General features: G+C 46.5%; 1 protein-coding gene across 4 annotated transcripts; it reads right to left on the reverse strand.

The window, feature by feature from the left end:
• Window positions 1-1,899: 1,899 nt before the first annotated feature.
• On the reverse strand, window positions 1,900-24,491 carry LOC120913671 (cold-inducible RNA-binding protein B-like). Of its 4 annotated transcripts, none has more exons than XR_005743560.1 (8): window positions 24,380-24,491; window positions 23,916-24,023; window positions 23,720-23,826; window positions 23,492-23,615; window positions 21,117-21,213; window positions 20,939-21,009; window positions 13,448-13,537; window positions 1,900-1,970 (listed from the first exon to the last, which is right to left on the reverse strand). XR_005743560.1 is itself a non-coding variant. In XM_040323816.1 (7 exons), exons 2-7 carry the CDS (start codon window positions 24,013-24,015, stop codon window positions 13,533-13,535), a joined length of 504 nt encoding a protein of 167 aa, XP_040179750.1. In that variant the 5' UTR covers window positions 24,016-24,023; window positions 24,380-24,491; the 3' UTR covers window positions 13,299-13,532. The 4 variants fall into 4 exon arrangements, 2 of the variants coding, with proteins under 2 accessions (XP_040179750.1, XP_040179741.1); XR_005743559.1 differs by having other exon boundaries at window positions 1,900-1,973; XM_040323816.1 differs by lacking the exon at window positions 1,900-1,970 and having other exon boundaries at window positions 13,299-13,537.
• Window positions 24,492-25,011: the final 520 nt, after the last annotated feature.

The following is a 25,011-nucleotide window of genomic DNA, read 5'->3' on the forward strand; positions in this document are numbered from 1 at the left end:
GAAGGAAAGTTTTAACACCTTAAGTGCTGTAAGAACTCTGCCTAAAATCTCCTGGTAGGGAGGACATAACCCTAAGGTCAAAGGATGCTGTGTCCGTCTATGAACGAAAGAGAAATATAAATGCACAGCATTTCAGAATGCAATAGGAATGTATTTTTTTTAATTTTGCATTCAGAAGTAATTTATATTACAAATATATTTAAAAAAAAATTAATATATTCTCCCCAAATATATTGCCATATATTTGAAATGCTACAATTTGCCATATTCAATATATATTTATGAATATATTTGCAACATGTTAAATGTATATCTAAATGCATTTAGCAATATATTTTTGCAGCCATAAATATATTGCAAAGTGCATTTTGGAATGCATTCAGAAATATATGTTAAATGCATTTAGCAATATATATATGAATATATTCACAATGCATTCCAAAATGCACATTGCAATATATTTATGGCTGCATAAATATATTGCTAAATGCATTCAGAAGTACATTTAATAATATATTTGCAACATAATTCACAATGCATTCCAAAATATATTTCCCAAATATATTGAATATGGCCAAAATTTTAGCATTTCAAATATATGGCAATATATTTGGGGAAAATATATTAAGAATGTTTTTTTAAAATATATTTTTCTTCCACATGGGTATAACCCTACAGTCAAAGGATGCTGTGTCCATCCATGAACGGAAGAGAAATATTTCTCTTTCTTTAAAATAACAATCTTCTACTTGCCTCCACTGTGCAGTTCGTTTTGCACAAAGTGGCACCGATCCACGTCTTCTGGGGTCCATCAGCAGCTGTCTCTGGTCCTCCCCGCAAGAACTCACCATGCGAGCTCTCTCGCAAGAATGTGGCGAGTCCTTGCAGGCGCGTACCCGTGACCTATAGCCGCTCAGTGCATCACTCGGCCCCGCCCCTTGGCGTGCCGCATCACTGGATGTGATTGACAGCAGCGCCAGCCAATGGCTGCGCTGCTTTCAATTTATAGGTTCTAGCCAATCAGCGGCGAAGAGGATCTCGGGACCAAGCTCGGTACCTGAGGGGATCAGGCAAGTAAAACTGGGGCAGCCGGCATCAGATGTTTTTTTTACCTTAATGCATAGATTGCATTAAGGCGATTTTTTTCCTTTAACCCACTTCCATACCATGCACCTTCCTGCCCAAGCCAATTTTCAGCGCTGTCGCACTTTGAATGACAATTGCGCAGTCATGCTACACTGTACCCAATTTTTTCCAATAGAGCTTTCTTTTGGTGGTATTTGATCACCTCTGATTTTTACACAACAAAAAAATAAATTTGAAAAAAAATTGTTTATATTTTTCTGTTAATTTTTTGGGTAAATAAGTAAGTTTTCTACTTCGATTATGGGCACTCATGGGATCACTTGTTTATCCCAGTGCCCCAATTGACATCTATTCTCTTTTTTTACTGCACTTCCCTGGTGGTCCAGTATGGGCATCCGAGGGGGGGGCTGTGCTGATAAACAATCAGTGCAAACCCCCTGTCAGGAGAGCCGCCAATCGGCTCACCTCTACTAGCGTCTGTCAGACGCGAGTGAGGAAGAGCCATCAACGGCTCTTCCGGTTTACATCGTGATCAGCAGTGATTGGACACGGCTGATCCCATGGTAAAGAGCCTTTGCCGGAGGCTCTTTACCGAGATGCAGGGTGTCTGACCGACACCCCGCATCACCAATCGCCCCCACGGGCGAGCGCCAGCATTAAATCCTGCAGTTCGTCAATAGACGTCCAGTCAGGATTTCACAACCACTTCCCGGACGTCAATTGTCCATTGACCGGGCGGGAAGTGGTTAAATATACATTTGGTTTACAATCAAAACATTACCTCTTAAAATGGAAACAGAACCACACAATGTGCAAGTTTAATAAGAAACATTTATTTTATATTAAATCCTTTACATCAAATCTGCAAATTTCCTCTTCATCACCTACTGGAAAAAAAAAAAAAAAAAAAAAAAAAAATCAATAGAAGTGTTTAAGCAACAGCTCTTACAAATAAAACATTTCTTTAAATACAAGTCTAAGGTCTCTGGGACTCCAGCAGTAGTCAACTGCAATTCCTGGCATTGTCTACTTAACCGATTCAGCCCTGGATGATTTCCCCCCCCCCCCCCAAGAGAACTTTAGAATTTGGCACTGCATCGCTTTAACTGACAACTGTGCGATGCTGTACCCAAACTAAATTTGCATCCTCCCCCAAAGCTTTTTGTGGCATTTATTCTAGGAATGCACAGACATTTTGGCCAAAAATTTACTTTTCGGTAATTTGCAAAATGAACTCGCGCCGATGGTGTTAAAAATGGGATGGGGCCTGCCCCTACTGCTGCCCATCACAGGGGTGTCTTTCTGAAGAGCCCCTTACTCTTCTACTCCTCGCCCATGCTGCCAGATCCTCAGCCGAAGTGTAAATTGTCAGTGCAGGAGCTCAGTCACACCGTGTTTTCTTTGCTAGACACCTCCTTGCTTTCAGTGTGTGCTGTCTGCCTCCCCTTACAGTGCTGCAGCTGACAATTTTTAAAATGCACTGGTGAGGCACAGGCAGGCTACATTTATCTCCTGTACCATGTCCCCAGTCTGACCATCTACTGTATAAAAATAGGATTTTTTGTACTCACCGTAAAATCCTTTTCTCTGGAGTCCATGGACGGACACAGCTCCTTAAATCTTGACAAGTGGGTTATGTTCCCTGTTTACAGGAGAGGACTAGGCAGAAACATGTTAAATACATGTTACATTAACAGAGTTGAACAGCCCCGCCCAGGGGGCGGTCCCTCCAGACATAACCCTCCTCACTGCAGCTTGCAGCCTCAGTTCGTAACAAGCAGTACAAACCTAAAAAGGAGGGGTGGGAGCTGTGTCCGTCCATGGACTCCAGAGAAAAGGATTTTACGGTGAGTACAAAAAATCCTATTTTCTCTTATCGTCCATGGACGGACACAGCTCCTTAAATCTTGACAAGTGGGACGTCCCCAAGCAGTGTCAAAAAACGAGGGGTGGGAAATATATCAGTAAAAACAATTTTAACTTCACCCCAAAACAAGCAGAGCTCCTCAACGGAGGAGGTGCAACTTTAAACAGCCGCCGGCAAAAACTAGCGGCTGAAAAAAACATCATAAGATGCACTCACAGCAACCATGTAAATTCTGGAAAAAGCGTGAAAGGACGAGCAAATCGCCGCCTCGCACACCTGTGAGACCGACGCATGATGTCGAAAAAAAAACCCAGGAAGCACCAATTGCCCTGGTCGAAAGTGCCGTGACCGGAAAGGGGGGCCCGCCCCTTAGAAGCATAGGCCTGTATGACGGCCTGCCTGATCCACCGAGAAATGGTGGTCGACGAGACCGCCAGGCCCTTTTGTGGACCAGACACCGACACAAAAGAGAGTCAGAAGCTCCGAAATGGAGCCGTAGTAGGCTGGTATACCCGCAAAGCGCGTACCACGCCTAAAGTATGAAAGGCCGAAACCTCCTTCGGAAGAAGGGAAGGTCGCGGGCGCACCATCATCTAATCCTTATGGGGGATCAAGCATGGCGGCTTGCAAGACAAGACCGCCAACTCAGAAACCCCTCTAACAGAGGGTAAAGGCCACTAAAGGGGCCACCTTCTGATATAGTGTCAAGAGAAAATCTCTCTGATGTTTCCAAAAGGAAGGTTCCTGAAGAACCGAGAGCACCAGAGTCAAAACTCATGGGGGAAGAGATGGGCCAAGAGGGGAAAGTATATGACAAACCCCTTGCACACAAAAAAAGGGGACCAACCAGGGAATGGGCCGCAAAAAGGCCACTAAACGAACACAGCCAAGGCTGAAATCTGCCCCCAAACGGTGCTTTAAGCAATTTTTAGATCCAATCCAAGCTTTAAAAACAGCAGGACCCTTGACACCGAGAGTACGCCCGTGGACGTCACTCCATCCTTTCGCACCAAGAGAGGTGCGACGGTAGATCCTCCGGAAGAAGACTACGGTGCCCTGTTGAGATGACCGAGTCAGACAGACCCTGGTCATCTAAAGTCTGGCTTCCAATAACCATGTTGAGCAAGTCAGTGACTGTACAACAGGAGGAAGTATGGGACCTTGAGACAGGAACCTCCTGCCCTGGCAATCGCCAGGGTGCCTCCGCTACCAGGCGCCTGATATCAGCGAACCAAGGACACCGAGGTCAATCTGGAGCGATTAGAATCATCGGGATCTCCTCAGCATCCACTCTGTGGAGCGGCCGAGGAAGCAACTACCATGGAGGAATGGCAAAAAAAATCACTGATACAGACAACACAGGGCCACCAGCGCGACTGACGCGTCTGTACAAGATCACTAGACCTGGCCACTAACTTTGACACCCTTGCGGCGAAGACAAGCTGCCAGGAGATCCATGCCATGTGAGGCTCACCTCCTGCAAGGGAGCCGAAACAACCCAAGCACAGAGACCAATCGCCCTGGTCCAGCATCTGGCGACTCCAGTAGTCCGCCTGCCGGCATACCTGATGGTAGACTGAAGCCAAGGCCGTGGCCTTGTCTGGCTGAAACCAGATCGGTCGACCACAAGGAGAAGCATAGCCTGATCGCCTAAAATAGTAGGACAATGAACAGTAGACAGCACCTGGTATTCCCAGGCGGTCTCTCACCAGGCACTAGCCAGGCCCGACCCTGGGTAGCTACCGAGACCAGACACATTCAAGGAGGTGTGGTCATAGGTCCACGCAAGTCCAGCGAGTCAGGGCCGACTGGACCCCCCAGTTTTGTGAACCTCCAGGTTCACAAACCGTGAGCTGGCATCCGTCGTAAACACCGACCACTGGAAGGAAGGCGACGTTCAAAGGTATTTAGGGCCTGAGGCCCATAGAAAACCCCAAAACTCTCGTCCTGCAGGAAAGGTAAAATTACCTCGCAGCTTAGCAAATCCCACACTGCCCAAGGCAGACCGACAGGCCGAGAGAGGAAGACACAAGGACAGAACTTTGTTCTGTGGATAGGAGGAAACCCTATCTAGTACTCCGAAGAGACCACCTCGCAGACCCACTAGTCGGAGAGCAGGGAGGTTTCACTGAATTGTGAACCTGCAAGCCGCCCCTCCCACCCAGAGCCTAGGCTCACACTGCTACGAATTCAAAATCGCGGCAAAATGCGCGATTTTACCGCGACTGGATCAAAAGGGAGGGCCACAGGCTGACAGAGACCCTTCTCTCATCACGAAGCACAGAAAAAAACACTGACATGTGCAAAACGGGACATGAATGTATGCATCCCTGATGTCCGAGGACGTCAGGACATCCCCCGGATGAAGCGCAGCTACCACCCGAGCTACACTTTCTGGCCTAAACGTTTAACATCCACCCGAATCTTCGGAGGGTCTGAATGGGAATAACCCATCCACTAGGTCGGAGACAGAAGCTGCTCTCAGAAGAAAGTCGTCCAAGTAGCCAATGAGGCAAAGCCTCGCTGTCCCAACAAAATTCAAATAAGTGCGAGCTCCTAGCTGAAAACCCATGGTGCCGACGCCAAGAAAAAACACAGGCCAGATAACACAGTCCCCTCAGGAAGGCCCCCTCCCCCCTGACAGCGGCAATGTTAGCAATGCAGCAAGGGAAAGGAGCAGGGAAGGGAGAAGGGACCCCCAAACCCCAGGAATGCCCAGCTGTACCAACCCACCGAAGCAGGAGGGACTGTACTTACCCGTCCAAGCGAGGACTCGCTGACGCATTCCTGACAGAACTACAACCGAAATGGAGGTAGCTGTCGGCCCGGTCCACTGTGAGTGAGACAACACCACAGCCCAGTCATATGTGGACCTCGGAGCAAAGCTCACCGGCCACCCCAGGAGTCATGGGGTATGGCGTGGCAGACCAAGCCTCTTTGCAAAGGTGTGCCCACGCTTGCTGGTCGGACTGAGTAGACTACAAGGATCTATATTATCCAGCCTGTCTCTCAGCCGACAGTTGAAAGAAGATTCTTCAAGAAAAAGTGAAAATAAAATAAAAGAAGATAGAATAAAATAAAATTTCTCCTCAGGGCGCTGGGCCCAAAGGGAGCCATACGTCCTTCTCCTTTGCTAGGCAGAACGAAACTGAGGCTGCAAGCTGCAGTGAGGAGGGTTATGTCTGGAGGGACCGCCCCCTGGGCGGGGCTGTTCAACTCTGTTAATGTAACATGTATTTAACTATTTAACATGTTTCTGCCTAGTCCTCTCCTGTAAACAGGGAACATAACCCACTTGTCAAGATTTAAGGAGCTGTGTCCGTCCATGGACGATAAGAGAAAAAAAAGGATTTTTGTACTCGCCGTAAAATCCATTTCTCTGAGTTCATAGACGGACACAGCCTTCATTGACCTTAGGGTTATGCTTCTTCCTACCAGGAGATTTAGGCAGAATTCTACAGCACTTAAGGTGTTAAAAACTTTCCTTCATGCTGCTCCTCCCAGGGGGCGTGGCTCCCCCAGGCATAACCCACACCCTGCTCTAGGAGCCTCAGTTCGTAACAAGCAGTACAAACAAAGGAGGGGTGGGTGCTGTGTCCGTCTATGAACTCAGAGAAATGGATTTTACGGCGAGTACAAAAATCCTTTTTTCTCTTTCGTTCATAGACGGACACAGCCTTCATTGACCTTAGGGACGTCCCCAAGCAGTGTCAAAAAAATTCGAGGGGTGGGAAAAATAACACAGCAAAAACAGGTTACACCCCAAACAAAAACCGGAGTTACTCAACGGAGGAACTCCAACCTTAAACTGCCGCCTGTAACACCCTGCGGCCAATGGAGGCATCCGAAGATGCACTCACATCCACCATATAAAACTTTGAAAAAGCGTGGACCGACGACCAGGTCACAGCCTTACACACCAGTAACACAGAGGCTTGGTGTCGGAAAGCCCAAGAGGCCCCGATCGCCCTGGTCGAATGCGCCATGACCCGAAAGGGGGGCGCCCGCCCTTCAGGGCATAGGCCTGAAGCACAATCCGTCGGATCCACCTGGAAATGGTGGCCGACGAAACTGCCAGGCCCTTACTGGGACCGGACACAGACACGAACAGCGAGTCCGACATCCGGAACGGAGCTGTCGCCGACAAGTAAACTCGAAGGGCCCGAACCACATCCAAAGAATGTAAAGTGGCCTCCTTCGGGTTCTTCGGCTGAGGACACAAGGATGGAAGAACAATGTCCACATCCAAGTGAAAAGCCGAAACGACCTTAGGGAGAAAAACGGCTGCGGCCGCAGCACCACCTCATCCTTACGGATGACCAAGCAGGGAGCCTTGCAAGACAAGGCCACCAGAACAGACAGACACCCGTCTGATCGAGGTAATTGCTACCAGAAATAAAATCACCTTTTGTGACAATAAAACAAAAAACCTCCCGAATGTCCTCAAAGGGAGCATCCCGAAGCACTGAAAGGACTAAATTCAAGTCCCATGGGGGTAATGGAGGGCGCACCGGAGGGGCCACCTGCCAGACCCCCTGACCCAACGCACGCACCCAGGAGTGCTATGCCAAGGGTCGCTGCAAGTAAAAAACAGCCAGAGCAGAAATCTGGCTCCTAACCGTACGTAAGGCGAGAGCCTGAACCACTCCCTGCTGCAAAGACAGCAGAATCCTGTACACAACGCATGTACGAGAGTGCCAGTTCATCTCCCCACACACAGAGAAGTAGGCCTTCCATGTATGAGGAAAAAACCTACGTGAGGTAGACCTCCGTGCAGGCAGCACGGTAGAGACCACCAAGCCCAATAGGCCTCGGTCCTTAAGCCCCTGGCTCTCAACAGCCACGCCGCTAAGGCCGGTGGCTGTGAAACAGGGTGGAAGATTGGACCCTGTAACAGAAAATCAATTCCCAGGGGAAGACGCTAGGGGGCGTCTGCCAGCAGACGCACCTGGTCCGCGTACCAGAAGCGACGCGGCCAATCTGGGGCAATCAGGACCTATAGAATCCCTACAGCTTCTACTCTGCGCAGCAGGCGAGGAAGAAGCTTCCGAGGAGGGAAGGTGTAAAGTAGGCGACAGCGGCCCCAAGGAGCCACCAACGCGCCTGACGCGTCCGCCCACGGGTCCTTAAACCTGGCCACGAACCGTGGCACCTACCGATAGAGACGGGACGCTAGAAGGTCCACGTCCGGAGTGCCCCACTTTCGGCACAGACCCCGAAACACCTGCGGGTGGAGAGACCACTCTCCTTGGCCCAGTGCAGTGCGACTTAGGTAGTCGGCTAGCCAATTCCGTATTCCCGGAATGTACCCGGCCGATAGAGCCGGAACGGACCCTTCGGCCCACCGAAAGGATGCGCGCGACCCCCGTCGCTGCAACAGAACTCCGTGTGCCTCCCTGATGATCAACCTACGCCACGGACGTGGTGTTATCGGACAGGATCCTGACCGGTCGGCCCTGTAGATCCAGGGACCACCTGGTAAGGCAAAGCTTGATTGCTCGGAGCTCCAGAACGTTGATCAGTAGGCAGGACTCCACCTAAATCCAGTGCCCCTGGGCTGACTGGGTGCCCCAAGCGCCCCTCCCCAACCGGAGAGGCTGGCATCCGTCGTGACCACTGTCCAGTGGCCTGCAGAAAAATGACTTTCCGGCCCGAAGCACCGGAAACGCCAGCCACCATACCAGGGGAGACATGATCAGATGACTCAACTGAATCTGGTAATCCAGAGATGACGGAAGCTAGTCCCATCGTGACAGCAGTTCCCTCCGTAGTACCCTGGCGTGGAATTGGGCATACGGAACCGCCTCGAAAGAGGCTACCAACTGACCCAGAACCTTCCTGCAGAATCGCAGAGATGACTGCTTCTGGGTCGGCAACTGCTGCACAGCAGATAGCAGAGTCTGAAGTTTTTCCGCTAGGAGAAAAACACTCCCGCCCCGGAGGAATCCAGGACCAGTCTCAGGTATCCCTGAGACGGAATCAACCCTGATTTCAGGACAATCCAGAAACCAGCCGAACACTCGGAGAGCCTGACACGTGATAGACACGGCTCCACCAATGCAGAGCTCGAAGAAGCTCGTAGGAGAATGTCGTCCAGACATCCCATCATAACAAACCCCCGCTGTCACAGCCGGGCCAGTATCGGTACGAGCACCTTGGCGAAAACCCGCCGAATGGGAAGGACACCATTGAAAATGGTCCCCCCCGACCGCAAAGCACAGAATCTCTGGTGGTTTGAGGATATGCAGGTACACGTTCATGACATCCAAGGATGCCAGAAAAACCTGACAAAACAAAACGATGGACTTGAGGCCCAGGATCGACCGGGCCCCATCCTCCATGGGGACACAAACAGAATGGAGTAAAACCCCGAGACCGTTCCAACGAGGGAACTGGCACAATCACTCCCCTGACCAGAAGATCCTGGACAGCCCCTGACGGAGTCAACCGGCGAACCGGAGGAGGCCAGAAGCCGGAGGGAAAAAACCTGTTTGGCAGACAAGAGAGAAACTCAATCTTGTACCCCAAGGAAAACACTTCGCAATGCGAAGCCAGTCTCCCACCCGAGACACGGGCGGGAGCAGACCTTCAGGCGGAAGCAGGTATGTCCGCAGACTTGTTAGGCATGCGGTATCCGGTGCGCTGCTACCCCGCAGCGGGGATTCAAGCACCATGTAGACCTACCCCCACCGCACAGGGCGAGCGAAAAAAACGCTCGGAGGTAGGCAAGGAGGGTCCTTGCACAGGGCGAGGTCCCTAGCCCTTCCCAAACCGTGGGAACAGCATGCGCTTACCACCTGTGGCATCCTCAATGATGCCAGTCAGGGAAGACCCAAAAGGACCGTTCACCCTTAACGGTGATCACCAAGGCCACCTTAGAGGTCCTTCTTCCAGCTCCTGCAGCAGGAGCTTCGCCCTTTTAGTCGGGGCCTGCCAGGGCCCTGGCCAGAGCCGGCCTCACCGCCGAACCCACCACCGTGAATAGGGAGCGGGCCACGGCCTCCACTCTCCTATCAGCGGGATCCTGAAATGCAGGAGCCCCTTCCACAGGCAATGTGGTGGCCTTGCGCAGTCTGGACACAGGGGGGTCCACTGGCGGAGGAGAGACCTACTTTTTTTTTTTTTTTTTTTTTTAAAGCCCCCCTCAAGGGGGTAACGGGTTGCAAAGTTTTTTGACAAACTTTTTGCGGTGCATCCCATTCCTTGTATAACATATAGTCCAAATAAGGAACACAAGGAAACACTTCAGCGATGCGTGGTAGTCTGCTGGTACTGACACGGAGGTGTCTCCGCCACATCCTCAATTTTTAGAGCCTCACGCACCGCAGAAACAAGAGCTCCAACAAATTCTTGCCAGCAACTGACTGCAGCAGAGTCATCCTCACTATCCATAAGGGTTAAAACCCGCAGCCTCTGACATAACAGAACCAGAAAAAAAAAAAACAGCGATTCTGTGTCATCCCCAGAAGCAGGCTTCAGGGAGGGGGCGCTTTTTTACCCCCCATCCGGGCACTAGCTGCTTCAAACCTGGCAAGAAACCCAGGACAGCCAACGTAACAGATGTGGCAGGGGGAGGGGCATTAAGGGTTAACTCAGGCATAGCTTGAGTTCCATAGTGTCAGCGCTGAGTCACCCACCCTGCAAGGCAGGACAAAAAAACCCCACTGGTCACCTCCTTGCTGCTATTGCAGAGCATGGGGGCCCCCGGTATTCACCACCCCACCCAGCTGCAGAGGGAGCTGAAAAACCTCAGGTGTGCTCTGATGTGCTGACTGTGATGTGTATTCACCTCATGGAAGATTCACAGCACTAAAACTGTAACAGCACTAAAACTGACCAGAGGCTGTGCCGAGTCATCTCAGGGAAGAATCACATCGTTACCAAGGAGATTTCCAAGATGGCCACCATCTGAGGTAAAAATTACCTCATAGAACACAGCAGCACTGACTGCTTTGTTACCTCAGAAAAGAATCACAGCGTTACCAAGGAGATTTCCAAGACGGCCGCTGTCTGAGGTAAAAATTACCTCATAGAACACAGCAGCCCTGACTGCTTTGTCTGTTACCTCAGAAAAGAATCACAGCGTTACCAAGGAGATTTCCAAGACGGCCGCAGTCTGAGGTAAAAATTACCTCATAGAACACAGCAGCACACAGCAGCACCCCCCAGAGTAACAACACAGTCCCCCTAACAACACACGGGCCCCGGTGGTAACAAAGAAAACCCAGGAGGCCCCCCTTCACAGCCACTACCCAGTCAGGGGAAGGAGGGAGAGGAAGGGGAGAGAGGAAAGCAGGGCGGACCCTCAGTCGACCTCCCCAGGGAAACCACCAGCCAGACCACTTACCTGAGTAAGGGGCCACTACTTACCTGTCCTGCGACTACCCGGCTGGAGGTATCCCAGACAGAACCAACGTCCGTAAACGGCATGGCTGTCGGCCAGACACACTGTGACAAAGCCATAGAGACCGGTCATATGTGTGCCCTAGAACCGAAGTTCCCCGGCCGCCCCTGGAGCAACAGGGCCTGTCGTGGACGTCCCAAAGCTGAGCTGAGGGCCGGCACACGCTCGAAGGCCGAACATGGGGGGACTACAAGAGTCGAGGACCCAGCCTGTCACCCAGTCGGCTGTTGATAGAAGAATCGCAGGATTCAAAAATGCAGGAACAAAATAATAAAAAAAGCGAGAAAAATCGCCAGAAAAAAACTCCAGAGTCCAGGAACTCCAGAGATAGCCTTGACCTCCTGTCGTTAGGCAGAAAACAAACTGAGGCTCCTAGAGCAGGGTGTGGGTTATGCCTGGGGGAGCCACGCCCCCTGGGAGGAGCAGCATGAAGGAAAGTTTTTAACACCTTAAGTGCTGTAGAATTCTGCCTAAATCTCCTGGTAGGAAGAAGCATAACCCTAAGGTCAATGAAGGCTGTGTCCGTCTATGAACGAAAGAGAAATTTTTTTTAAAACCAGTCAACTTTTGGTATTGGTGCCGTTTCAGTATCTGACATCGGCACAAAAAAAAAAAAAAACTAAAAAAAAACTGCTATACCTTCATTTGTTTGAAAAAAAACTCAATTTCGGACGATATGTATTCTACGTATTTTTGTAGAAAAATTGCAATAAGCTTATATTGATTGCTATGTGCAAAAGTTAGAGTAGGTCTACAAAATAGGGGATAGAATTAAGGGATAGAATTATGGCATTCATTTTACTGTAAAAGTCACTGGCAGCGAGGTGGTAAACACTAGGGGGTGCAACGATCATTGACCCATGATCCGCGGATTGCGGCCATAGGCAAGGCTGTGGCCTAGGCGAGATGGACATTACAGTGGGGGAGATAACGTGGACATTAGTGGGGGCTATATATGGTGGTGAGCTGAAAAAAAAAAAAAAGGATTTTTGTACTCACCGTAAAATCCATTTCCCTGAGTTCATAGACGGACACAGCATCCTTTGACAGTAGGGTTATATCCGCTTCCCTACTGTCAAAGGATGCTGTGCCAGTCTATGAACGGAACAGAAAAAAAACTGAGCTGCTGGCTGCAGGGTTATGACTGGAGGGACTGCCCCCTTGGTGGGGCTGTTCAACTCATTTAAATTAATGTAACTTTAACAATCTAACTTGCCTGCCTAGTCCTCTAAGAGAACATAACCCACATGTCAAGATTTATGGAAGCCGTGTCCATCCATGAACACAAAAAAAAGTTTCCCCCATATAGGAACACAGCAGTTTCCAACCAGATGTGACTATAGGATGCAAGCTGTCTACTGCTTTAAAGTCCTAGTACTTTAAAGCAGTAAATGGTGATGCAGATTATACTGCTTAAACATTTCTGTAACGTCATAAAGTAAAAGGCTTTACAGGCGGTTCGAGTTAAACACCCAACTTACAAATGGGAAACAGGAAGTGAGGAACTTTACCTCTAGGAAGGGAAATAACTCCTGTAAGTTAAGGGGGGGGGGGGGGGGGAACGACGCGTCTACACTGATGCTTAATCACAAGGCTTCTTTCAACTACTCAACATTTTTTAAATCCAGTTGTCATTGGGACAAAAAGTGAGGTGAAATCTGAGCAGGGGCATACAGCAAAATACAAAAAAAAAAAAAAAAAAAAAAAAAAAGTTTAAACCCTTCCCTATGCTATATATAAAAAAAAAAAAAAAAACACGTATTAGCGTATAAACTCACTCCCCCCCCCTCAAAATAGAGGGTAAACTGTGCCTGCATGTTCTATGCAGGGGCTGTGGAGTTTTCCCCCTGAAACTTAAATCTTAAAGTTAGGGTGCGTGTTATACACCGATAAATACGGTAGCTTTGGCTGGAGTTAGTCAACTTTAAGCCGTTTGTCCAACAGGTACATTTTTTTTTTAAAAAACCTACAGACCCCATATTGTTTGTATCCCAGGGACCGCCTGTAATAGGAAACAGAATACCAACTTATTTTAAGCTGCCAAGTCTAAAATTGAACCTCAAAAAGCAATGCTGTTTGCACCCACTTACCTCTAAATACAGAGATTTTTGGTGCGAGATGCAGATGATCGGCAGGCAACAGGGATCCAAACACCAGAAAGTTTAGTCCTCATTCTCACCCTGCAACAAGAAATACAAAGGTTTAAAATGAAACCACTTTTTCCCCTCCCAAAATGAAATATATATATAAAAAAAAGCTAAGGGTGGGGCAGTCTGGTTCATTAATGTTGGGTACTTTGTTTTAAGAGGAATTGCAAACACATGAGTACTGGTAGAGCCTGAAACCATACCCAACATGTAGAAAAATTCTGGGAATGTTCTAGATGGAACCAGGACCAAATATCCAAAAGGATGTCTGTCAATGATGTTGTGAAAGCACAACAATACCAAGTTCAGTGAACAAATCTGATTTTATGTGTTTCACAGGCACAACATGAGCTTGAGGAAGAGGGATGTGGACATGAGCAAAAGAATTACCTCGTATTACCGCACTAATTCCGCAAATGAACTAGCCATGAGTAGCTTTCGTCAGGCTCCACAGGATGCACAACACTTGACTTCTCCAAGGAAACTGCAACTTCACACTTTTAGTACATGATTCTCAGAAGGCAACAGTCTTGTCCTAACATACTTTGACTAGCTATATATTAAAAATCTACACTTTTTGAAGGCACAGCTATACTATAATGCAGACTGTTACAACAGATGCTACAGTGTAGCTCAGCAGATTGGACATAAAAGTTCAGAGACTCGAGTTTGTCAGACCCTGGGGGGGGGGGGGGGGATGTGTATATACATTATATATATATATATATATATATATATATATATATATATATATATATATATATATATATATATATATATATATATATATATATATACACATACACACACACACATACACACACACACTTAAGTGGCAAACATGTTTAGTGTCCCAACAAGCTACAAAACGCATTTTGGATGGAGCAGCAATTCTAAGATTTGTCTATCGGTGTCTGATTTTTGCTCCACTCTTAGCTCTCACCAACTCATCTACAACAGGGATACAGCAATAAGCCCGAAAAGGGCACGACTTTACCAAAGTCAAAATTATGAATTTTAAAGCTTAAGACAGCTGTAGGAAATCATGAGCAAACACATACTGAATGGGCAATTTCAGTATTTGCTCACACAGAATTTTAAGTTGGTCAGCAACCCCCCACAACAAAGCAACACCTGCGTGAGACTGCTCACCACAGGCGTAAAACCAGCTTGTGTGCAAAGTATTAAAAACTCCTGGGCAGTCAAAAGGTTTAGCCTTGCTGTTCTAAAAACAAAGTACAAGTGGGCTCAAGGTAGGAAATTGCAGTGCAATAATGATCAAACTAGTGCTTTGTTTTTATCAGACTGCAAAAGTATTTCTAAGCCTTATGTGCATTTTTACTTTTGCAGCCAACTGCAATAAGACCTACTATACATGTGTAGTATTCCCCATACAACTTAACCACTTAAGCCCCGGACCAAAATGCTGCCTAAAGACCCAAGGTGTTTTTACAGTTCATGACTGCGTCGCTTTAACAGACAATTGCGCGGTCATGCGACGTGGTCCCCAAACAAAATTGGCGTCTTTTTTTCCCCCACAAATAGAGCTTTCTTTTGGTGGTATATGATCACCTCTGCGGTTTATTTTTTGCGCTATAAACTAAAATAAAGCGACAATTTTGAAAAAAATTCAATATTTTTCACTTTGTTATAATAAATATCCCCCAAAAATATATAAAAACATTTTTTCCCTCAGTTTAGGCCGATACGTATTCGACCTATTTTTAGTAAAAAAAAAAAAAAAAAAAAAAAAACGCAATAAGCGTTTATCGATTGGTTTGCGCAAAATTTATAGCGTTTAATAAAAATGCAATAAAACTATCCCTTATTTTGTAATTATTTTTTTACTACTAATGGCCGCGATCAGCGATTTTTTTCGTGACTGCGACATTATGGCACTTTTGACACATTTTTGGGACCATTTTCACAGCAAAAATTGCATTCTTTATTGTGAAAATGACAGTTGCAGCTTGGGAGTTTACCACAGGGGGCGCACCTAGTGTGTTTACAACTGTAGGGGGGTGTGGCTGTAGGACCGACGTCATCGATTGTGTCTCCCCTATAAAGGGGATGACACGATCGATGCTCCGCCAGTGAAGCCGTGTTTACATACGGCTCTCCCGTTCTTCAGCTCCGGGGAGTGATCGTGACTATAAACAAATAGCCGCGCCGTCATCCCGGATCGCTCCCCGAGCGCCGCATGTAGCGGGGGGGGGGTCCCGATCGGACCCCCCACCCGCTAGAAGGCAAGGACGTACATGAACGCCCATGTGCCATACTGTGGACGTACATTTACATGCGGCGGTCGGGAAGTGGTTAAAGGGGTTGTAAAGGTACAATTTTTTCCCCCCAAAATGGCTTCCTTTACCTTGGTGCAGTCCTTCACTTAACGCATTTCTTTGATTTTGCCCACTTGACAACTGACGTCATATGATGTCCTCAACTTTATGCAGTGATATCTGAACGATGCCTGCAGCTACAGGCATCAGATATCACCCGTTTTCTGCCGGCAATTCTGTGCATGATAAGGACCAAAGTAGCAGTTCCGCCACTTGATCGTTCTTATAGGCAGCAGGAGGGGACGTCCCTCCACCATCCGGTGCTTCTCCAGGCTCTCCTGTGCCATCAGAGGCCCAGGCACGACGTGACGTCACACCTGGGTACCCAGAAGTAATCAAAGCTGCAATCGCGGCTGTCAGCATGAGATCAGTGATTTTTTTCTTCACAATCTCATGCTTGCAAGCCTGGAGGAGAGACGTGGGGTCTTATTGACCCCATATGTCTCCATAAACAGGACCTGTCACAGTGATTACTATTACAAGTTGAAACAAAATACAGCGCTCAAGGATGGAGTACAAATCACTTTATAGTCTTGAAGTAATGAATATACATGAACTGAAAAAATAAAAAAATAAAAAATGTACAATGGGCAGAAAGTTAAACAAGCGAATCTAGTTGTAAAATCCCCAGACACTTGAACAGAAGCCGTATGGTGATAGTGGAATAGCAACCTGAAATCACTGCTGGGAGAATGTAGTGAAAAGCTTCCAACCAAAGTACACTCTGTAGTATGTGAAGGTGGTACAGCCGTTTGTATGCCTCTAAGCAGGGAGATGAAAAGCACACAGCGGGGAAACAGCATCCACGCTGGGAGTAAACATAAATGTTATTCACCTGCCGAGGGAGATAAGACTGTAGATCTGATCCAACAGGGAGGCCGATGGGAGCGAGATCACTCCTCGCAACGAAGGATGTAGGGCAATGGGGAAGATCCTGGATGGGAACCACCGTGCCAGCGCGAGGACGCCGCCACGGCGCTGGCACGGTGGTTCCCATCCAGGATCTTCCCCATTGCCCTACATCCTTCGTTGCGAGGAGTGATCTCGCTCCCATCGGCCTCCCTGTTGGATCAGATCTACAGTCTTATCTCCCTCGGCAGGTGAATAACATTTATGTTTACTCCCAGCGTGGATGCTGTTTCCCCGCTGTGTGCTTTTCATCTCCCTGCTTAGAGGCATACAAACGGCTGTACCACCTTCACATACTACAGAGTGTACTTTGGTTGGAAGCTTTTCACTACATTCTCCCAGCAGTGATTTCAGGTTGCTATTCCACTATCACCATACGGCTTCTGTTCAAGTGTCTGGGGATTTTACAACTAGATTCGCTTGTTTAACTTTCTGCCCATTGTACAGTTTTTATTTTTTCAGTTCATGTATATTTTGCATTACTTCAAGACTATAAAGTGATTCGTACTCCATCCTTGAGCGCTGTATTTTTTGTTTCAGTTTGTTGCCCATGTTCTCAGGTGATTGACAGCTGCACGGGAAGGTTTTTGTATCTTTTTTACTACACAGAACACTGTTTTATTGTCCTTATGGTGTAGCGCTAGTAGTGGGAATTTTTTTCTTGTATCATTACTATTACAAGGGACGTTTACATTCCTTGTAATAGGAATAAGCGTTTAAAACGCCCCTGTCCCCAGTAGCTCTCGATCAGAAGCGAAGACGCATGCAAGTCCTGCCCACATATGTAAACGCCATGCAAACACCAGACATGAGGTATCGCCGCGTGCAACAATTCTAGCACTAGACCTCCTCCCAACTCGAAAATAGTAACACGTAAAAAAAAAAAAAAACACGAAGTTTGGCGCCATTCCATGTGTGCAATTTTAAAGCGTGACACGTTAAGTCTACTCAGCATAACAGCATCTTTCAAATTATACCGAAAAAAAAAACCTGGGCTAACTTTACTGTTATTTTAATTCATGAAACCGTTCTGTCTGGAACAGAGCATCCTGACTCTCCTGGTGTCCAAGGGAGGGGGAGAGCACAACACTCACATTACTGTGTGGAATTACAGACAGAACAGGAAGTGAGGATTTCTCATAAGAAATAAGGACATTTAAAAGCGAAGGATGAAGTGAAGGACTGCAGTAAAGGAAGCTATTTAGGAGAGCACACACACACACACACACACTTTAACAACCCCTGCAATTGTCGTTTACCTTTATTCTTTTTTGGAAACCAGAATTTAAATGTTTACCCCTGCTTTGGGAAATGGAGAAATTTCGAAATCTCATTTGAATTCATTGCATGTGGAGAGGAAACTCAAGTCTTGCCCCACTTGTCTACTTTGAAGCAGGGCCTTGGGCAGGCTGCCACAATTTAACAACTAGAAAGGCAAGAAGTTTAGGTATTCTGTGTGAAAGGAACATAAATTAGGGTTTGCATTTTAGAAGTCTGTTTAATGAAACCAATACTTCTGCAGTGCTAAAGCCTGTAACAAAGTGGTATTAAAATCAAAATATAGAACAGAATACAAATTGGATGGCTGCATTCATTTCTTTAGACTCCCACTCCTCTTCCCCTCATTTTGATCTGGCCAGTAACCTCTTCTGTATTACTTCCCCCACTGGATGAAGGAGCACCTTTGGTCAGTCAGTTGGGGGGGGGGGGGGTGTAGATGTGTTGCATTTAAATCCTGCTAGTACATTGAAGGCAAATCCCAGCTGCTACTTTGACATCAACCGTAAAGTTTTTAAAAGGAGGAGAAACACCCCCCAGCCGTCAACACATTCAAGTTGGTTAAAGCAGATCTCCGCCAGAAAAAAATAAGCCGGCAGCTACAAATACTGCAGCTGCCGACTTTTAATATTAGGACACCTGCCCGTCCTGGAGTCCAGTGACGTCGGCAGAAGACAAGCTTGTCACTCTGCTGCCCCCACCCTCGGTGAGGGAATCAGGAAGTGGAGCATTGTGGCTTCACTGCCTGGTTCCCTATGGTGCACCCTGAAAGGTGCCAAATGCGACAGGAGTTCAACTTCAGGGTTGAGCTCCACTTTAAGCTGCAATATAAATTGCTGCTTTTGGGTTTAATACTGCTTAAAGCTTTCCACGGAAGATTTAGGGACACTTACCCATAAGTGATTGACCAAATATTAAAGTTTAGTGCATGGCAAAAAAAAAAAAAAAAAAAAGTAATCTCAGATAGATGAATTACTGTAGAACTACATCTGCACAAAAAGTGAAGATGCAAAAAAATGTTTGTTGAGATTGCACTTGCAAGTCTGTAAATAGGGCCTCATATACACTGCTGCTGATACATTTTAGGAGCAGTTGGGCATTATTCAATGCTCCTGAACGCTCAGTGATCTCATTACATGTAAACAGGATCGTTTAGGCTTTCACACTGGGGCGGTAGCAGTAAAGTGCCGCTATTTAAAAGCGCTTTGCTGTCAATTTTGCTGCGCCATTTGACTGCTAGCAGGGTGCTTTTACCCCCCCCCCCACTAGCAGCTGAGAAAGCGTTAAAACCACCTCTGCAACAGTGATTTGCCGGCAGTATAGCCACAGTGCCCATTGATTTCAATGGAAAGGAATGGTACAATCACTGCTTTAAAGATGCTGCTAGCAACTTACCATTTTGCTAGCGCACTGCTCCAGTGTGAAAGCCCCGCGAGACAGCAGCGGCTGTTTCAGGGCACATTGCAGGCGTTATTTTTTTTTTTTAACACCTCCAAAGCACCCCAGTGTGAAGGTTTTTTTTATAGTTTCTAGGCAGTTGAGGCTTTCTGGAACACAAAAACCATTCAGAAGCTGTTTAAAGGCATTTCAAGTGCCAAACTTGTTTACACCCCCCCCCCCCAAAAAAAAAAGCTTCTAGATGTAAATTCAACTAAACACGACATGTAAATGCAGCTAAACTGACATTTTTAGATGCCAGTTTATAGCTGTCTAGTTAAAGCATTCAGGAGAGGTTAAATGTATCATGTACACGAAGCCCAACTTGCAAATCTCCATCACAATCTTATTCTGGCCAACCAAGCAGCAATGCTGGGCTAACACTTTAAGGGTGTCATTTGCCTTTCCCACACAGCTTGTTAGTTGAGACAATTGGGCATTTGCCATGCAGTCCCTACAAACACTTTTAAGGTCAGTCAACTAAAGCCCCCCCCAGCTATGTGAAGTCCCACTTAAGTGTTGTGCAGAAGGTAATTTCAAGAGCATGTTTCTTTCAGACTGTCTTTTAATAGGCTTCGTGAAGCCAAAAAGAAAGTAAATACAATTCTGTAACCACTTCAGTACAGTATTCAAATGAACTATTTTTATAAAAAAGACAATACAAACAAACATTTTAAGAACATCTTGTGACAGATCCATTTGTTCACTTTAGTTATATCAAGGTGGTACAGCCATCTTTTGCAGCGCACCTAGGCTCTGCACTCTTGTCACATTGAAATAGTATTTTCAAAACAAGAGCTCAAATTAAGCTTAGTTTCAATCCCATGACTATTTACATAACAGCTAGAGATCTAGCAAGACCACGCTGTAGTAGGAGACATACCCATTTACAGGGATGCAAATGCATCACTCCATTTGCTGAGCAAAGCCATTTCCTGCAACATAAATCTGCTCATTCACAAATAAGAGCTTCCTGTATCTTCAGCCTCAGAACAGCAGTAGGAAACAAAAAGTAAAACGTACCCGAAGGATAACACCCTCTGAACAGCTGTTCACACATTCTACCAGTGAGGCTGTCGAGATTAACCAAATTTATATAAAAAAAGTGAACACAAGTTGACATACTACACATTATTGATTCAGCGAAGCTCCAAAAATCTTTATAAATACAGCCATTGGAAGGACGATCTTGAGTCAGGAAGGTATTTTAATCGTGCGAGGCTGAGGACAAGAAGCAGGCACAGTTGTAAAGACACTTGAAGCAGTTTTCAGATCCCAGCATTTTACCCCTATGCTAAATCCCAACCCACATAGCCCCACTGCCAGTATTGATTGTAGAGCTTTTAAGCCTCGACAAAAAAGTTTATAGGGCTGCAAGTCTGATAAAGCAAGCCCTACCACAGATATCACTAGAGTACAATTAAGCCCCCCCCCCCACAAATCCTCACATCACACCCCGATCATGACTTACTGTAGCTGTCATAACTGTCTCTGTAGGAGCTTCCTCCTGAGCGATCACCATAACCTCCTTGACTTCTCCCACTATAAAAAAAAAAAGAAAAAAAAACATATATAAACCACAATCAGAATTATACAAGTCAAAATATAATTAAAAGTGCTTTTTTATTCTTCCAAGCTTTGGGCCTTACCTGCTACCATAATAATCCCGGGATCCACCGCCATAGCTGCTGCTTCCTCCACTTCGATCAAACCGGCCACCGCTGCTTCCATATCCTCCACCACCACCTTAACAAAACAAATTAAGTACATTAACATTTGTGTAACAGTTAAACACACTTATGTTTATCCATCAACTTCAGCTTAAAGTGGTTGTAAACCCTTAACCTAGGCCAGTGGTTCTCAGCCTGGAGCCTGCAGCACTCACAGCTGGGCTGCTCCTTGAGCCCTTGCCTGCCCATTTAGTTCACAGCATGATTGTGGTGCAGAAACTAGAGGTCAGCTGACTGGGGAGGAATGATTTCGGCATAGGTGTCACTGCTGCGAGACACCACAGACACATTGAGTAACACTACCTGTTAGAGTTGCCATTTAAAGTCCCCACTACAGTTCTCAGATCAGATCTTGATCAAGAGCACCCAAGCTGGCATGCTAACTCAGGTCATGCCGTGAGTGGAGGCTCCCATGTGAGTTCAGCCCCAGAAGGAAGAGGGGTGAAGAATGGCCACTCGCAAGGAAGAGGGGTACATTGCAGGCTTCTCCTGCAGGCAAGTGTCACATAATGGGTTACTATGCAATGCATAGTAGCCCATTATGCTTTACCTTTGCAGGAAACAGGAACACCCATTGGGGTTTACTTTAAAGCAGAACTTTAACCATAACGTGATAAAATTCTTTACATTTCACTACCAATATAAGTGTGCTGCAAAATGCCCCCCAGCATAGTTATTCTTGCCAGAGGCTGCCATTTTGCTGAAGCCCTAAGAAGCAGTATATTTATGTTGTCTGCAGATCAGCCTCTAGTGGCCGATTGTCAGCAGTGCAGGAAAAAAGCATTTGAGCATGTGCAGAGCAAGTATTACTGGATTTTAAACAGTATAGAAAAGTAATGTTTTACATGGCTATTTATACCTTCTCTAGCAGGACTTGTTTTCTGACTAAAGTTCTTAAAAGTGAAGTTCCACCCAAAAGTAAAACACCCCCCCCCTCAGGTGCCACTGTTTTAAGGTAGCCTGTTGCCACTTCTGGGTGACCAGGCCATGGCAAAAATTACATCAGCAGCTCAGTGATCATGCATGTCAAGTAGGGATCCAGCCACATAGCTGAAAGACTACACTGCCGGGTTCCCTAACCTGCAATGGCAGCAGCATTCGATCAGTCGATTTTAAAATTCAACTGTGGTGCCAACATCCCTGGATTCCAGGACAAATTGTTCTTCCACCTTAATGCATTAAGGTGAAAATCCAAATCTTTACAACCCCCCTTTAATTACCACTAAAAGCAGGAAATTCATAGTGTTGGCCTCAATAGGACACATTGAGTAGGTTTACTTCTGGGGAAGGGGGGGGGGGGTGTTAGCTAAAGCCATCGCATACAATTCCATGTAGATTTAACCTCCGTTTTTGGTAAAGGAAAAATTTTCCAAAAAAAAAAAAAAGTTGTTTAACATATGGCCAACCTTGGAAAATAAGGTGAAGTTTAAACATTTACTAGTATGCAATTAAAGGGCTGTAAAGGAAAGAGTTTTTTTTTTATCTTAATGCATTGAGCACCATTTTCATCAAAAGGTATTTACAATTTTACAGACATCTTTCAGACAAAGTTAGCTTTTAAGTGGAAAATGTTGCATTTTCTTTAAAATCCATTTCTACTTTTGCAGCCAAATGGATAATTTACTCAGTGGTTACATGGCACAGATAATTCCTGGGAGGGCAGCCTCACCCACTGCTTTCTGGGAGACCTTGTACCTAAACTGCAAGTCTATTTTGTTGAATGTTCCTCTGGCACATTGCAAGATATTCTGGCTACAGAATCACAGCAACTAGGCCACCATTTTTAGCGGTGCTTTACTGCCAGTTTCACCCCCGCTAGCAACCAAGAAAGGCTTAAAGACCAATGCAAAGCACATCTACAAAGGTGCATTGCCGTGTGTCCCACTGCAATAGCACCTGCAAACCACTCCTGTGTGAAAGGGGGTCTAAGGAAAACCAAGAAACAATTCATAAGCCAGCCTCAGCGAGGGAATCAGGAAGTGAAGAGTAGCAGATTCACTGCCCAGTTCCCTACTGAACGGCACGTCCTCACTGGTCCCCGCCCCCCCTCAAGGAAGTCTATTCTTAAAAGTGGGTGCAAATACCTGTATTATACAGGTATCTGAAACCCCCCCCCCCCGAAAGGTGCCAAATGTGACACCGGAGGGGGTTTCCGAAAAGCAGAGGTACACTTTGTGTGGACCTTCGCTTCAATGCATAGAATTCAAAAAGGCAAATCTATACACCACCTTTTACCATGAGCAAACATTTCATACACGATTACATTTTTACTTCAAAACACTACTAAAACATACCACGGCCTCTACTTCCACGGAAGAACCCTCTTCCTCCTCCAGATGAGCCACCTCTGTAGCCTCCTCTCCTGTCACCAGAGGACTTTCCAGCCTGATCAACCCGAATCTGACGACCATCCACAGACTAAATCCAAATGAAACTTTGCATTAGTAAATAGCAAACAATTAAACATAATTAAGCTTCCACTTGAGCATTTAGGACTGCAGGTACTTAATTCAGCAGCTCACCTTCCCATTCATCGCTTGCATGGCATCTTTCGCATCATCAGCATTTTCGAATGTGACAAAACCAAAGCCACGCGATCTCTTGGTCTCCCGATCCTTCACCACAACCACTGAAAACAAAAACAAATAGTTCTAAAGCCCGGCCAGTGAATAGGAAAGGAGGAACAAAGACTCAAACGTCACCTTCATACAAACTCACCTTCAGCAATGTTCCCGTATTTACAGAATACATCTTCCAGACTCTGCTCATTGGTATCAAAGCTCAAACCTCCAACAAAAAGCTTTCCATCGTCAGACATGATGAGATCTGCGGAAACAAAATGGCGCCGGGCGGTCACTACAGCGTGTTCGTTCACAAAATGGCCGCCGAACAGCTTGCGCCATTCGACTGCACGACCCCTCCCCATTCCAGTCACAACTGGCGGGAAGAGGAACCCGGGAAGGCGGTAGGAAGGGACAGCGTGGTACCGAAGTCCAGTCATTACCTCCGGGCGCCCCACTCCCCAGCTACACAAAGAGGCGACGCCTCATACTACCGCCATAGAGCACACGGTACATTAGGAGGAAACCGCATGACTGGTTACTGTATAAAACGCACTCACAGGCCGAAACCGCCGAATAACTATACTGTATCCCATCCACCCAACCGCCATTTCACATTACCTTATTCAAGTGCAGCTTAACGATCACAAAGAAAACAGCTATGCAGAGTGCGCAATGGGTGCTGCGCTCCACCTTATATAGCGCAGTGTAGCCTCGCCCACTCTATGATTAATTCATCACCACGGCGGACTGTACCATCTACTTCCGTCTCCACTCTCGCCTCATTGTTCTCTACATATTATAACGTCAGAAATCCTGGTGGCGAAAGCAATTACCTTCTTATATATATATATATATATATTTTATATAGATTACCGAATAAATACCATTATCCGCTACACTGTAGTTTAAGTGGTACATGCCACCCCTTGAAAATAAGTGGTCTCTTCTAGTACCTAGGCGCCTTTGCAGCGCGGGTAGGAGGAGTTCTATCATTGGCTGTACGGAGGTGGTGAGGGCGGGAATTAGGTACTGTACTGCCATTGGCTGTACATTAGTGGTAAGGGCGGGAGAACTTATTGTACCGTGTGTGTGTGTGAGTGTGAAAGACTGGTTAAATGGCGGACTCTCATGGAGAAGTTAGCTGCACGTGCTTTGTTATTGACGTTTGAAAGACTTTTTTTTTTTTGCGCTGATATGTTCAAGAGATGTCTTAAATGAATTTCCATCATTAATATGTTTTCCTTTATTGT

This window comes from Rana temporaria, chromosome 1, assembly GCF_905171775.1.
Source record: "Rana temporaria chromosome 1, aRanTem1.1, whole genome shotgun sequence".
Taxonomy (NCBI): Eukaryota; Metazoa; Chordata; class Amphibia; order Anura; family Ranidae; genus Rana; species Rana temporaria.

What these genes read in the sequence shown, in the direction of transcription:
- LOC120913671 (XM_040323807.1), bottom strand. Translation starts at nt 24,015, where the DNA reads ATGTCTGACGATGGAAAGCTTTTTGTTGGAGGTTTGAGCTTTGATACC. An exon ending in ATACGGGAACATTGCTGAAG is followed by an intron (nt 23,827 to 23,915) that starts GTGAGTTTGTAT and finishes TTTTGTTTTCAG; the next exon opens with TGGTTGTGGTGAAGGATCGG. An exon ending in CCGTGGAAGTAGAGGCCGTG is followed by an intron (nt 21,214 to 23,491) that starts GTATGTTTTAGT and finishes TGTTTTGTTAAG; the next exon opens with GTGGTGGTGGAGGATATGGA.